The sequence below is a fragment of the Zeus faber genome (genome assembly GCF_960531495.2).
Source record: "Zeus faber genome assembly, chromosome: 6".
Classification (NCBI taxonomy): Eukaryota; Metazoa; Chordata; class Actinopteri; order Zeiformes; family Zeidae; genus Zeus; species Zeus faber.
The window spans coordinates 4,916,386-4,932,180 of NC_137201.1; the positions used below are offsets into that span (position 1 = coordinate 4,916,386).

Below are 15,795 nucleotides of genomic sequence, written 5' to 3' on the forward strand. Positions count from 1 at the left end.
TAATTTAAAAACAACGATGAACTATTCAGTGCTCTTAAGATCTTTGTATTTTAAATCCATAGCTCAATGAGATTCCCTCAGAAGTATGTGACAAGCGGTTATTTATTTAGAAAATATATTTTGAAGTCAAATTAAATCGAAACTTTTATTCCAAATAAAAACTAAGTTATGTTGTTTAATTAAAACTGATGTTATGACAGCTTATAATATTAACTACTGTACATACTATTAACTATTATACACTATGCACTTTTTTTTCAACACCATAATTCTGTTTCTGTTGAAACATGCTGGCCATATAATGTCCTAGGGATAACAATGATCCTAACTTTGAACATCTTTCAATTTAAAATACATTTTTGGTAGATGACCTTGATTACAGTATGTTGTGAAAGTTAATTTTGTACTGTAAATAACAGTCACGATGTTAAATGACAAAAAAGCTAAAATATCATGATCTACTCATCGTTTTCTTTTATGAATTTTAGTTTTTATCTACTGAAAATTTTCTGGATCGCGAATGCGCATCGTGAGCCTGTTTGTTTCATTTTTATAGTCACTCAAGTTTTTGATAAATTTAGTAACCTCGCAACCTGATTTCTCAAGTAGATAATAGCTGTATACTTATCGTCAGAAGGCCACCGGTGTTTGCAAGTTTAATTTTTAAACGAGTCAACTAGAACAGTTAAGTCGAATCACTCTCCGACCCACTCTAGCTGATCCAGATGACTGACTGCATTCAAGACACATCGTTACTTAGACTGCCTTGAACGCTGACCTGCCGCTGGCGGGGCAAAGGAACATCCTGAAGGACAATGCGGTTTGCATCTCTCCAAACCGACAACATTGTACTTTACTGGACCCCCCTACTAAAGTGCATTGTACCATCGGAAGGAATCCACACGACCCCGCGGAATTCCCCTTCATCAGCTGAACCAACGCGAAGGCAACACAGTGACAAGTAAATCCCAGAGAACTTCTCTGCTGCGTCTGTGATGAGAGTTGGTGTTGGAGATCATTTTAATCTGTAGATTAGAATATAGGAATTATATTTAGGCTTCCGTTATTGTTTTCTTATCTAATAAATACAAACTTCCCACCACCGCCAAATCAGTGACTAGTTTGTTTTCCAGTTAATTCCTTATTTATTGTTATTGATTTAATGTTATTTCATCTCTTGTTTTCCATTTTTTTAATTTACTTTTTATTGCCAAGTATTTGAGCTATAAATAAATACTTTTATAGCTCCAAGAGATTGCTTAAGGTCACTTAGAGAGTAGGACCACAGATTTTAGAGTGTGTGGTGTGCTGAGACAGCACGTCCTAATTTCAAATTCATCCAAACCACAAGAGCTGATAAGAGAGGCGATGGAATAGCTGCTGTCTTCTCTGATATCTATCTACTACTGTAATGGCCTATTCACCGGCCTCCCGAAATCAGCTGTGCAGCGGCTACAGTTAGTCCAAAATGCGGCTGCATGCGTTCTCACTGGGACAAAAATGTTTGAACACATTGCACATTGGCTTCCTGTTAAAACTATAATTGATTTTAAGATTCTGATACTTGTATATAAAGCTATAAATGGCCTTGCACCTCAGCATATAAAAGAAAAGCAAATTATACAGGAACTCTCACGTCAACAGACAGTGGACTTTTAACTATCTTATATGTTTGTTTTTCTATGTTTTTAGTTTTAACAGGTGCAATGTTATCAATGATATTTTGAATTTTGGAGTTGAAGTTGTTCACAGGATCCTCAGTTGATGATGCCATGAACAGCGGTAATTCATTTACAATTCTCTTCAAGGTTTCAATGGTATTATTGTTAATGACACGTTTTTTTGTAATTGTTTGGGTACCCATCTGTTGCACAGGAAGAGCAGACAAGTCAAAGAATATGCAACAGTGATCTGAAATAGCAACATCCATGACACAAGGTACAGTGATATTAAGTCCTTTTGATATGACCAGAGTATGATAAGTCCAGAGTGTGCCCCTTATTGTGGGTGGGTCCAGAAACATGTTGAGTGAGGTCAAATGCCTCCAATAGGCATCTGGGTCTATTTGATTGTCAACATGAATAGTAAAATCACCTGAGATAATTTCACAATCATAATCAGTGGAGAACTTGGACAGTAGCTCAGAGAATAAATCAAGAAAGCTACATTTCGATTTTGGTGGCCGATAGTCAGTGATGATTTAATTCGGGGCACTGGAGTTTATAGATATTGCAAGTTCTTCAAAAGACGTGAATTCTCAGAGGAGGATTTCCTTGCAGGTATAGATGGAGAAGACGGCAGCTATTGCACCGCCTCTCTGGTCAGCTCTAGTGGTTTGGATGAACTTGAAATTAGGAGGTGCTGTCTCAATGAGTGCAACTGTGCCATTTCTGTCCAGCCAGGTCTCAGTCAGTAGAGAGAAATCCAGGTTATGGGTACTTATAAGCTCATTAACAAAAAATGACTTATTAGTTAGTGACCTGACATTAAATAGAACCATTTTTATTGTTCTGGGTGCATAGTTTGCGAGGGACTGATAGTTGGAGTCCGAACCGGGAGTAAATTGTCTAGATTCCTGTATGTTACAGGGAAGTTACGTGATTTCGGTCTATGGTTTATAGTTACAGGAATTTGGAAAGCAGAGTGACAGTCATTAATGTCAGTAGAGTGGATCGGACTCACCAAACATCAGCAGTGAACAGAGGATTTCAGCGTCAGCTCCATGATCAAGGCGAGGAGATGTGATCCGTGAAAGTTTGGATGTACTTCATCATGTCTGAAGACGTTTGGATGAGTGATGCTGAGACTATAGTCCACGCATTTGTAACATACCGCTTCGATTATTGTAATGTCTTGCTCTCTGGCCTTCCAATGTCAAGTACTAAAAGCCCCCATTTTGTACAAAATGCTGCAGCAACAATCTTGAGGAGGAAGTTCGCTCTGATAGGGTTGAGGGGGGGGGGCAGGCTGCAGTGAGCTACCTGGATCAGAACTGACGAGGACCACTTCCCCGGAGGCGTCTACCTGCAGCACTCTGCACCAGCAAATAGACTCTCATTCTGTCTAGCTTTGAATTTGTATAGTATGGAAGTTCAATATCCTATGATTTGCCATATTATTTTATTATTGTTGCCCACTCGCCATCCAATGCAGCCTGGTCATCCTGAAAAGGGCGTTCCTCCTTCAGGGGCCCCATCTCAAGGTTTCTTTCTTTTTTCTTTGCCCGGATAAGGGTTCAGACCAGGGGAGGCTGTTGATTTCTATGTGAAATGTGGGTTTGTGAAGCCCTTTGAGACTGTATTGTGATTAAGGGCTATATAAATAAACTTAGACATGATAGTGCCTGTATGGATTTCTTCAACCACTAACCTTGAAACAGAGACCTTAGTCTATATCCTACTGGATACACAGAGTAGCAACACTTTTGTAGATCAAGAGGTATGTGAAAAGACGGGGGCAGGTTTAGAGCCAGTCAAGTTAAAGCTTACCACTATTATGGGAAAAGATTACATTATTCAGAGTTAGTGGGTTTTTCCTCACAAAGCTTTATCAACTTGCCACCTGCCTATACTAGAGATTTCATCCCACTTCCTACCTGACACCGCCAAAAGGTCAAAACATCTGAACAGATTAGCACAGGAAATACCAGAGCTGATGGATTGTGAGGTCAGACTCCTAATAGGTTTTGACTGCTCTAGAGCATTGGCACCACGACAAGTCATCACAGAGGGTGACGGTGAACCGTATGCCATCAAGACTGACCCGGGTTGGAGCCTTGTAGGCAGCTCACCATGGGTCACAAAGTCAACAGAAGTGACAGGTCTGTGTCATTGTGTATCTGTCAAGGAACTTCCACCATTAACACTAGCCACTGTCCTCAGAGCCCTCGAATCAGAGTTTAAGGATACAAACCTTGGGGAAAAGAACATATCACAAGATGACATATAGTTCATGCAACAACTGAATGGAAGAATACACCTGAATACAGATGGGCACCTGGAAATGCCCCTCCCCTTTACGTCACGCCAACAACTGCCAGAAAATAAACGGCTAGCTCTGGTGAGGCTGAGGCACCTAATAAGGTAATATCAGAAAAATCCCAAATTGAAAGATGACTACATTCAATTTGCACAAAAGGATGCCTTCAAAGAGGAAATGCGAACACTGAGTCATGGTAAACTGCCATGTAGCCATCAATTGTTCCAGCATGATATGAACTGCGTGGTGAACTGCATTAATCAAAGCGTATGTGCAGGAGAGCTCGCAGGCTAACAGAAACAAAAAAGATGGCAGATCTACCTGCTAACCATGTTGATTCCTCACCACCATTCTTCTACTATGGGATGGATTGTTTTGGACCATTACACACTAAGCTAGGTAGTAAAGAGTATTTGAGATATGGTCTCAAATTCCCTGTCTATTCTCAAGGGGCAATTCATGTGGAGATATTCGAAGATCTGATGCGTTACAGCTGTCCGTGGAGCCGTAAGACAAATCAGATCGGATCAAGAGACACATTTTGTTGAACTGACAAAGACTTTAAAAGTAGTGGACAAAATCAGATCGACCGCTTACATGGCCTCAAAAAATGTGACTTCACTACGAATGTGCCTGACGCCAGTCACATGGGAGGTGTTTGGGAATGGAAGATCAGAAAAGTTAGGAGCGTCCTAAGCTGGGTCCTCTCACAGAACGCTGGAATATTAGATGATGCTTGTTTGTGAACATTCTTCTATGAAGCCATGTTAATTATAAATAGCCACCCATTAACCACTGACAGCATCAATGATCCCAAAGGCCTAGAGCCACTTACCCAAAACCATTTAAAGACGTGGACAAAGTTCTTGGTACCCTTACAGCTCATCGACACAATGCTTCAATCCTCCTGAAAAGTGATGAAATTAAAAGCAATTTTCTCATGTATACCTGCCTTTGGTATGTCAGAGTAAAGCAAAGAAACTGTGAAAAGAGAAAAATTCACCTAAGAGATCAATTATATTCTAACATGGCCTGGACAAATTTGTTGGTACCCTTCCACAAAAAAAGAACCCCAAATTTTCACTGAAATAACTTGAAACTCACAAAAGTAATTTGCATCCATCATTGTTTGTTCCATATTTAATAGGAATCAGACTTTGCTTTTGATTTTTGATTCAACAGAATATTTTAGATAATAAAACAAATGAAAATGGCATGGGCAAAAATGATGGGACCATTAACCCAATATATTGTTGCACAACCTTTAGAGGCAATCACTGAAATCAAGCGATTTCTGTAGCTCTCAATGAGACTTCCTATTATTTATAGTTTATCACGTGAAGCCACAGCAGTCCTCAGTCCACCAGTCCTCAGTCCTCTCTCACAAACGTTCACATTTTTAACCCATCAATGGAGGCAGAATTTAAGCATGGGTATGATGCAGTCTGTTACTTCTATGAAGTCTTCTCTGCGCACAGGGCTGTTTTTAAAAGAGCCCATAGAGCATGGAGAGGGTGTGGTCCACCTCTCATCCGGTTGCCCTGCATCAATCCCGGAATGCATTCTGGAGAGTGTGCAGTTCGCACGACCCGATGTTCAGCAGAGATCGGTTATCTTTGACAAGCTCGGATTTAAGTAAATCGAAAACACTCAAATTAACATTAGGCCTGTCCATTGATAGCTGCACAAGGTTCTTCATTCTGTTGTCGGAGAACATATTTTGCATTCGCTCTACAATTTCCTGGGCAGTTGTGCGTCCTAGGAACTCCAAGCCTACATACTGGGTTTTCACCTGTCACCCCTCCCAAATCTGGACGTGCAGGTCCATCTGTTTGGGTTTGAGAGCTTTATTGAGGCTTTCGTTGAACATCATTGTGTGACCAGCCTGCCTGGACACCTCTCTGACAACAAGCGATTTGAAGTAGGGCCCAATTCCGAATGTGGAGAGGTACGCACACTTTGTTCCCTGCTGTAGACAGCCGATGGAAGATCACTGGATGCAAAAACAATTCTTTCCAAGTGTTTCAGTAAAAATCTAACCAAGCAGTGAAATCTGAATTTAGCAATTTAAACACATTGTGCTCAATAGAAACCACATCATATGGGCTATAATATGTCTATACAAATCCATGTGTTCATACTATTCCATTAATCAATGTTTCATTATGGCTCAACAATTTATTGCATCAATATTCTGAGAAAATTAAGGATTTAAGAAGTCTCACTGCCTATTATTTACAAACTTAAGAGAAAAAAAAGTAGAAATTGTAGTGAAAAAAAAAAGTTTGTGAAGTTGTTTCAGCTTTAATGATGCAATAGTTCGACCATCCCCTCGGAAAATTGTATTTAGAAATACTAAAGCAGTTATTGTAATGAGATCCACTGAGAATAACACAACCTGAATAAAAATAATGATGATAGCTTCATCATCTGTTTAGTTGCACATGACTGGTGACAGGGAGAGTGAATACGAGGACTGGTCAATTTTAAGAAGACATTTTTGCATGAAATGATTTTTAGCAACAGCATATTGACAATTGTAAATTAATTTGATATAGTTTCTTTATATCTACTAAATATACTGAGATGGTTGGTGCTTTGAATGTTACTTATCTCACACTTGAAGGGCATGTACAGCTTTTGAAATATAGATATGTCTATTTCTCAATTACACTTGCACTTTTTATTCTCATCATCTGCAGTAATACCATTGTTTTATATCTCATCTATGTTCATGAGAGCCTTCATGAACCCATGTATATCTTCATTGCTGCGTTGCTGTCAAATGCCCTGTTTGGAAGCATAGTCCTATATCCTAAACTTCTTGTAGATTTATTGTCAGAGACTCAAACCATTTCTCATTCTGCTTGCCTCTTACAGACTTTTTTATTGTTTGTGTATGCTTGTTCAGAATTCACATTGTTGACAGCGATGGCTTTTGATAGGTATGTATCTATATGCAGACCGCTCCAATATCACAGTCTTGTCAGAACACAAACTGTCAAATTAATGTTGGTTTTGGCTTGGTTTTGGCCTGCGTGTAAGATTGGAGTTGGAGTCATTTTGGCCAGTATGCTTCAACTATGCAAGTTTAAAACAGAAAGAATTGTTTGTGACAATTTTTCACTGGTCAAATCAAGCTGTGGGGATATCACCGTTATACACGTGTATGGACTGGTTGTATTGACAATTAGTACCCTACCATATTTGATATTCATTGTGTTTTCATACACAAGGATACTGATCATTTCCTTGAGAAAGTCAAAGGATTTCAGAAGAGGAGCCCTCCGCACGTGCCTCCCCCATTTGGTTGTTTTCATAAACTTTGGTATCATTATTATTTTTGAAGTCATCTCAACCAGAATATCTTCTGGCATACCACATTTTGTTCGCATTATTGCATCTATACTCTATGTTGTTATTCCACCTGTCTTCAATCCTCTTATTTATGGTTTTAAAATGAAAGAGATTTCTAAACATCTCAAAGCACTGTTGAAGCTGTGACATGACTGAGCGTGATTCACTAAACCCATTATTCTTGTATAAAATGTATGTACAGGGATATACACAGGTATGCTTTGCAAATTTCACTGTTAGACCAGCTCCCACATGAATTTATAAAGTACTTAATGATTTTGCTTAAATTTGTGTTATAAACACTAACAGCACTATGATGATAATATGTAATAATTTAAAAACAACGATGAACTATTCAGTGCTCTTCAGATCTTTGTATTTTAAATCCATAGCTCAATGAGATTCCCTCAGAAGTATGTGACAAGTAAGCAGTCATTTATTTAGAAATATATTTTCAAGTCAAATTAAATCGAAACTTTTTCATTCCAAATAAAATCAAGTCATGTTGTTTAATTAAAACTGATGTTATGACAGCATATAATATAAACAACATACTATTTACTGTAACTTGCAGTTACAAAAATCTATTAAGTTGATTACAGTATGTTGTGAAAGTTAATTTTGTACTGTAAATAACAGTCAATGTTAAAGGACAAAAGAGCTAAAATATCATGTTATAGTGTGTGAGCGTGTCGGGATGTTTGTTTTATTATCATTTTGTACAAAATGCTGCAGCAACAATCTTGACGAGAAAGTTTGACCATATTACCCCAATACTGGCCACCTTGCACTGGCTCCAGTTTACCTCAGATGTGAAGGTTTTGCTCCATACCTATAAAATACTAAACGGCTAAAGACTCATTTTTACAGTCTTGCATTTGGTTAACCACACCCGTCCTGTTTGCTTGCCTCTCACCCTGCATTCACCCCTCAGCACCCCTTGCGCCAAAGCTACCCCAGTCCAACAGGCGAAGGTAGAAAACGGTGACGACGACGATGACATGGACCTGCTCGGCAGCGATGAAGAAGTGGACGCCGCGGTGATTAAGGTCTATATAAATAAACTTGACATGATAGTGCCTGTATGGATTTCTTCAACCACTACCCTTGAAACAGAGACCTTAGTCTATATCCTACTGGATACACAGAGTAACACTTTTGTAGATCAAGAGGTATGTGAAAAGACAGGGGCAGGTTTAGAGCCAGTCAAGTTAAAGCTTACCACTATTATGGGAAAAGATTCCATTATTCAGAGAGTTAGTGGGCTGAGAGTTAGTGGGGTTTCCCTCACAAAGCTTTATCAACTCGCCACCTGCCTATACTAGATTTCATCCCACCTCCTACCTGACACCGCCAAAAGGTCAAAACATCTGAACAGAATAGCACAGGAAATACCAGAGCTGATGGATTGTGAGGTCAGACTCCTAGAGGGTGACGATGAACCGTATGCCATCAAGACTGACCCGGGTTGGAGCCTTGTAGGCAGCTCACCACGGGTCACAAAGTCAACAGAAGTGACAGGTCTGTGTCTTCTTGTATCTGTCAAGGAACTTCCACCATTAACACTAGCCACTGTCCTCAGAGCCCTCGAATCAGACTTTAACGATAAAACAAAGAACATATAACAAGATGAAACACAGTTCAGGCAATAACTGAATGGAAGAATACACCTGAATACAGATGGGCACTTGGAAATGCCCCTCCCCTTTAAGACACGTCCACAACTACCAGAAAATAAACGGCTGGCTCTGGTGAGGCTGAAGCACCTGAAAAGGAAATATCAGAAAAATCCCAAATTGAAAGATGACTACATTCAATTGGCACAAAAGGATGCCTTCAAAGAGGAAATGCGAACACTGAGTCATGGTAAACTGCCATGTAGCCATCAATTGTTCCAGCATGATGTGAACTGCGTGGTGAACTGCATTAAACAAAGCGTATGTGCAGGAGAGCTCGCAGGCTAACAGAAACAAAAAAGATGACACATCTACCTGCTAACCATGTATATTCCTCACCACCATTCTTCTACTATGGGATGGATTGTTTTGGACCATTACACACTAAGCTAGGTCGTAAAGAGTACAAGAGATATGGTCTCAAATTCCCTGTCTATCCTCGAGGGGAAATTTACGTAGAGATATTTGAAGATCTGATGCGTTACAGCTGTGTTTGGTGTTTGGGAATGGAAGATCAGGACAGTTAGGAGCATCCTAAGCTGGGTCCTCTCACAGAGCGCTGGAAGATTAGATGATGCTTGTTTGTGAACATTCTTAGTTAAATATACATCTATTGATGCACCTATACACATCATCAGTGATGGAACCTGGGGTCATTGGGTGTTTCGGGTATTTCAACATCATACACCCTTACCCAGGCGACCCAGCCGGGATTGATCAAGTCCCGACTTGTGTCTATGTAGCATGTGCTTGATGTGCATGTGCACCCCTCTTGATCCACAGCCATCTAGAGGCCTTCTCAGCTGCCACTGTTGTAGTTTTGATGGCCTTTCTCTGCCGTGCCCCTGTGATGCCAAGCAGGCTGTATGCTTTGCAGAGAGATCGTGCTACAAAGCCTCTACAGCCCACCTCGATTGGCACACACCGGGCACGCCACCCCCGTCTGCGGCACTCCTCCACTAAGTCGGCGTACTTGTCACGCTTCCTCTCATTGGCCTCTTCCATACGCTCCTCCCAGGGGACTGTCAGCTCCAGAAGAACCACCTGCTTTGTTGAATCTGAGAACAGAACTATGTCTGGTCTCAGGGTGGTTTCCACGATGTGCTCTGGGAATCTGAGCTGCTTCCCCAGGTCGGCCTTCATCTGCCAGTCCGGCGCAGTACCATGGAGTCCCACTGCTCCCCTTTGCTGGGGCTTAGGCTTCTCCCCTGCTTGGACGAACGCAATCGCCTGCCTTGCTGGTCGGAGAGGCTTGTCCTGGGTGATGCTGGTGAAGATGGCTTCTGCTGTTGCCTTCAGTACCTGGTCGTGGCGCCAAGTGTAGCGTCCTTCTCCCAGGGCTTTTGTGCAACAGCTGAGGATGTGCTCTAGCGTTCCTCTTCTGAGACACAAGGGACATAATGGTGTGTCAACCTTGCCCCAGCAGAAGAGATTGGATGGGCTGGGTAAGACATCATAGACGGATGCGATCAGGAACTTGATCCGGTAAGGCCCAGCTTGCCAAAGCTTGGACCAGGAGATCTTGCGGTCCACTGCCTGTTCCCATCTCATCCACGCGCCTTGCTGTCGCATCCTCACCATCTGACTAGCGCGCAGTTCCTCCACGCCAGCTCTCACCTCCTCTTGGACCAGTCGGCGTCTGTCTTTGCCCAGGGCCTTGTCGTAGCACGTGGTTGGAACGCTACCAAGCCCTGCTCGTCCAGTTGCCACAGGGCCAACCAGCACGCTGTGACACAAGCGTGACTCAGCCTGCTCGCCTGCTTCCCTTGCCCACTTCCTCCCAGTCCTGACTACGATGCAAGCCTGGGAGACTTTCGGGTCACTGGATTCCCTGTACTGCAGCACCTCTCTTGCACGGGTAACCATAAACTCCTCATTCAGGCTTATGGGGAGCTTCAGCTTGTTGTTCTGCCCGTACAGAGCGATGCTACTCAGGCTTCGTGGCAGGCCCAGCCATCTACGGAGGTAATGGCTGATCCTCCTCTCGAAGCCCTCCTCTGTTGTTATTGGGAACTCGTACACAAGCAGGGGCCACAGAATCCTGGGGAGAACACCGTGCTGGTAAATCCAGGCCTTGAATTTACCAGGCAGACCCGATTTGTCCACTGCTGTCAGCCACGCCTCCACCTCCCGATTTGTGGCCTCGATGGATACAGCGTCCTTCAGTGTGCAATCAAAGGTCTTGCCGAGGCTCTTGATTGGTTTCTCGGTGACTGATGGAATCTGGGTGCCGTCCAGAGAGAAGCGGGACTTGTCTGTCACTTTCCCTCTCTTGAGCACCAGGGACCTTGATTTTGCAGGCTTGAAACACATCCGAACCCAGATAATGATCTTCTCCAAGCCCTGAAGCATCCGTAGGCACCCCGGCACTGACATCGTTGTAACTGTCAGGTCGTCCATAAAGGCTCTGATGGGGGGCTGGCGGACTCCAGACTTGGTGAGTGGACCTCTGCACTCCACTTCGGCTGACTTGACCAGCATGTTCATTGCCAAGGCAAAGAGGATCACTGAAATCGTACATCCAGTGATGATCCCTTTCTCCAGCCGATGCCAAACGGATGGGACTGCCCCAGAGGTGACTCTCAGCTTGAAACTCTTGTAGTAGTCCAAGATGAGGTCACTGATTTTACCTGGGACATGGTGCCGATCCAGTGCTGTTTCCACCAGCTTATGTGGAATGGATCCATAAGCATTAGTGAGGTCGAGCCACAGCACTGCTAGGTCTCCTTTCCCTTCTCTTGCCTCTCTGATCAACTGCGTGACCACACCTGTATGCTCGAGGCATCCTGGAACCTTTGGGATTCCACACTTCTGTACAGAGGTACTGATGTACTCGTTCTTCAGGAGGAACTCCATCAACCAACGGGATAGGATGGCAAAGAATATCTTCCCCTCAACGCTGAGCAGTGAGATGGTTCTGAACTGCTCGATGTTCTTAGCATTCTCCTCCTTGGGAATCCAGACACCTTCTACAAATCTCCATTGTTGGGCTACCTTTCCCCTCCTCCAGATAACCCTCAGACTCTTCCACAGCCGGTGAAGGAGTCTGAGACACCTCTTGTACACTTTGTCGGGCACTCCACTTGGTCCCGGGGCAGAGCTGGCTCTGGCTGCCTTGACGACCTCCTGAACCTCCTTCCAACTGGGCTCCTTGCTGTTGAAGTCAGTGGTGGGTCCTGAGGGGTCTATCAAAGGTCTATAGGGACATAGGTCTTCCTCCCAAGCAGCATCACTGTAGGTGTTTCGGAGATGGTGGTCGATCTCCTCTTTGGGACAGACAAGGTGGCCGCTTCGTTTCTGCCCAAGCAACTGCTTTGTGACTCCAAATGGGTTTGCGATGAAGGCAGACTGTCTCTTGGCCCTCTCTTTCCCCCGCTGTCTGTGCCATTCTGCCCTTCGAAGAGTATGAAGAGTATGAAGCCATGTCAATTATAAATAGCCACCCATTAACCACTGACAGCATCAATGATCCCAAAGGCCTAGAGCCACTTACCCAAAACCATTTAAAGACGTGGACAAATTTCTTGGTACCCTTACAGCTCATCGAAACAATGCTTCATTCCTCCTGAAAAGTGATGAAATTAAAAGCAATTTTCTCATGTATACCTGCCTTTGGTATGTCAGAGTAAAGCAAAGAAGCTGTGAAAAGAGAAAGATTGTCGCTAAAGAGATAAATTATATTCTAACATGGCATGGACAAATTTGTTGGCACCCTTCCACAAAAGAAGAAGCCAAGATTTTCACTGAAATAACTTGAAACTCACAAAAGTAATTTGCATCCATCATTGTTTGTTCCATATTGAATAGGAATCAGAGTTTTCTTTTGATTTTTGATTCAACAGAATATTTTACATAATAAAACTAATGAAAATGGCATGGGCAAAAATTATGGGACCATTAACCTTATATTTTGTTGCACAACCTTTGGAGGCAATCACTGAAATCAAGCGATTTCTGTAGCTCTCAATGAGACTTCCCTTTTATTTATAGTTTATCACGTGAAGCCACAGCAGTCCACCAGTCCTCTCTCACAAACGTTCACATTTTTAACCCATCGATGGAGGCAGAATTTAAGCATGGGTATGATGCAGTCTGTTACTTTTATGAAGTCTTCTCTGCACACGGGGCTGTTTTTAAAAGAGCCAATAGAGCATGGAGAGGGTGTGGTCCACCTCTCATCCGCTTGCCGTGCATCAATCCCGGAATGCATTCTGGAGAGTGTGCAGTTCGCACGACCCGATGTTCAGCAGAGATCGGTTGACTTTGACAAGCTCGGATTTAGGTAAATCGAAAACACTCCAGTGAACATTAGGCTTGTCCATTGATAGCTGCAAAAGGTTCTTCATTCTGTTGTCGGAGAACATATTTTGCATTCGCTCTACAATTTCCTGGGCAGTTGTGCGTCCTAGGAACTCCAAGCCTACATACTGGGTTTTCACCTGCCACCCCTCCCAAATCTTGACATGCAGGTCCATCTGTTTGGGTTGGAGAGCTTTATTGAGGCTTTCGTCGAACATCATTATGTGACCAGCCTGCCTGGACACCTCTCTGACAACAAGCGATTTGAAGTAGGGCCCAATTCCGAATGTGGAGAGGTACGCACACTTTGTTCCCTGCTGTAAACATAGCTCTAAAAAGCTCGCCCGTGTTAACACACAAGATGTACGAATAATGTGAGTCCATCGTCTTCAGTGCCCATATAACTTCAGCCGATGGAAGATCACTGGATGCAAAAACAATTCTTTCCAAGTGTTTCAGGAAAAATCTAACCAAGCGGTGAAATCTCAATTTAGCAATTTAAACATATTGTGCACAATAGAAACCACATCATATGGGCTATAATATGTCTATACAAATCCATGTGTTCATACTAATCCATTAATCAATGTTTCATTATGGCTCAATAATTTATTGCATCAATATTCTCAGACAATAGAGGATTTCAAAAGTCTTACTGCTTATTCATTACAAACTTAAGGGAAAAAAAGTAGAAATTGTAGTAAAAAAAAGTTTGTGAAGTTTTTTCAGCTTTAATGATGCAATAGTTCGACCATCCCCTCGGAAAATTGTATTTAGAAATACTAAAGCAGTTATTGTAATGAGATCCACTGAGAATAACACAACCTGAATAAAAATAATGATGATAGCTTCATCATCTGTTTAGTTGCACATGACTGGTGACAGGGAGAGTGAATACGAGGACTGGTCAATTTTAAGAAGACATTTTTACACGAAATAATTATTAGCAACAGCATATTGACAATTGTAAATTAATTTGATATAGTTTCTTTATATCTACTAAATATACTGAGATGGTTGGTGCTTTGAATGTTACCTATCTCACACTTGAAGGGCATGTACAGCTTTTGAAATATAGATATGTCTATTTTTCAATTACACTTGCACTTTTTATTCTCATCATCTGCAGTAATACCATTGTTTTATATCTCATCTATGTTCATGAGAGCCTTCATGAACCCATGTATATCTTCATTGCTGCGTTGCTGTCAAATGCCCTGTTTGGAAGCATAGCCCTATATCCTAAACTTCTTGTAGATTTATTGTCAGAGACTCAAACCATTTCTCATTCTGCTTGCCTCTTACAGACTTTTTTATTGTTTGTGTATGCTTGTTCAGAATTCACATTGTTGACAGCGATGGCTTTTGATAGGTATGTATCTATATGCAGACCGCTCCAATATCACAGTCTTGTCAGAACACAAACTGTCAAATTAATGTTGGTTTTGGCTTGGTTTTGGCCTGCGTGTAAGATTGGAGTTGGAGTCATTTTGGCAGGTATGCTTCAACTATGCAAGTTTAAAACAGAAAGAATTGTTTGTGACAATTTTTCACTGGTCAAATCAAGCTGTGGGGATATCACCGTTATACACGTGTATGGACTGGTTGTATTGACAATTAGTACCCTACCATATTTGATATTCATTGTGTTTTCATACACAAGGATACTGATCATTTCCTTGAGAAAGTCAAAGGATTTCAGAAGAGGAGCCCTCCGCACGTGCCTCCCCCATTTGGTTGTTTTCATAAACTTTGGTATCATTATTATTTTTGAAGTCATCTCAACCAGAATATCTTCTGGCATACCACATTTTGTTCGCATTATTGCATCTATACTCTATGTTGTTATTCCACCTGTCTTCAATCCTCTTATTTATGGTTTTAAAATGAAAGAGATTTCTAAACATCTCAAAGCACTGTTGAAGCTGTGACATGACTGAGCGTGATTCACTAAACCCATTATTCTTGTATAAAATGTATGTACAGGGATATACACAGGAATGCTTTGCAAATTTCACTGTTAGACCAGCTCCCACATGAATTTATAAAGTACTTAATGATTTTGCTTAAATTTGTGTTATAAACACTAACAGCACTATGATGATAATATGTAATAATTTAAAAACAACGATGAACTATTCAGTGCTCTTCAGATCTTTGTATTTTAAATCCATAGCTCAATGAGATTCCCTCAGAAGTATGTGACAAGTAAGCAGTCATTTATTTAGAAATATATTTTCAAGTCAAATTAAATCGAAACTTTTTCATTCCAAATAAAATCAAGTCATGTTGTTTAATTAAAACTGATGTTATGACAGCATATAATATAAACGACATACTATTTACTGTAACTTGCAGTTACAAAAATCTATTAAGTTGATTACAGTATGTTGTGAAAGTTAATTTTGTACTGTAAATAACAGTCAATGTTAAAGGACAAAAGAGCTAAAATATCATGTTATAGTGTGTGAGCGTGTCGGGATGT

General features: G+C 41.5%; 3 protein-coding genes across 3 annotated transcripts in view; 2 read left to right on the top strand and 1 right to left on the bottom strand.

Moving 5' to 3' along the window:
• LOC307231586 (Fanconi anemia group A protein homolog) overlaps window positions 1–15,795 on the bottom strand; it is a gene marked incomplete at both ends in the record, with an annotated part of 76,119 nt that overhangs the window by 18,973 nt on the left and 41,351 nt on the right. The window lies entirely within an intron of this gene.
• On the top strand, window positions 6,565–7,482 carry LOC307231557 (olfactory receptor 6N2-like; the record flags this gene model as incomplete). The annotated part of the gene is made up of 1 exon (XM_080002322.1): window positions 6,565–7,482. One exon carries the CDS (start codon window positions 6,565–6,567, stop codon window positions 7,480–7,482), a length of 918 nt encoding a protein of 305 aa, XP_079858448.1.
• LOC307231558 (olfactory receptor 6N2-like) lies at window positions 14,324–15,241 on the top strand (the record flags this gene model as incomplete). Its single annotated transcript, XM_080002323.1, has 1 exon — window positions 14,324–15,241. One exon carries the CDS (start codon window positions 14,324–14,326, stop codon window positions 15,239–15,241), a length of 918 nt encoding a protein of 305 aa, XP_079858449.1.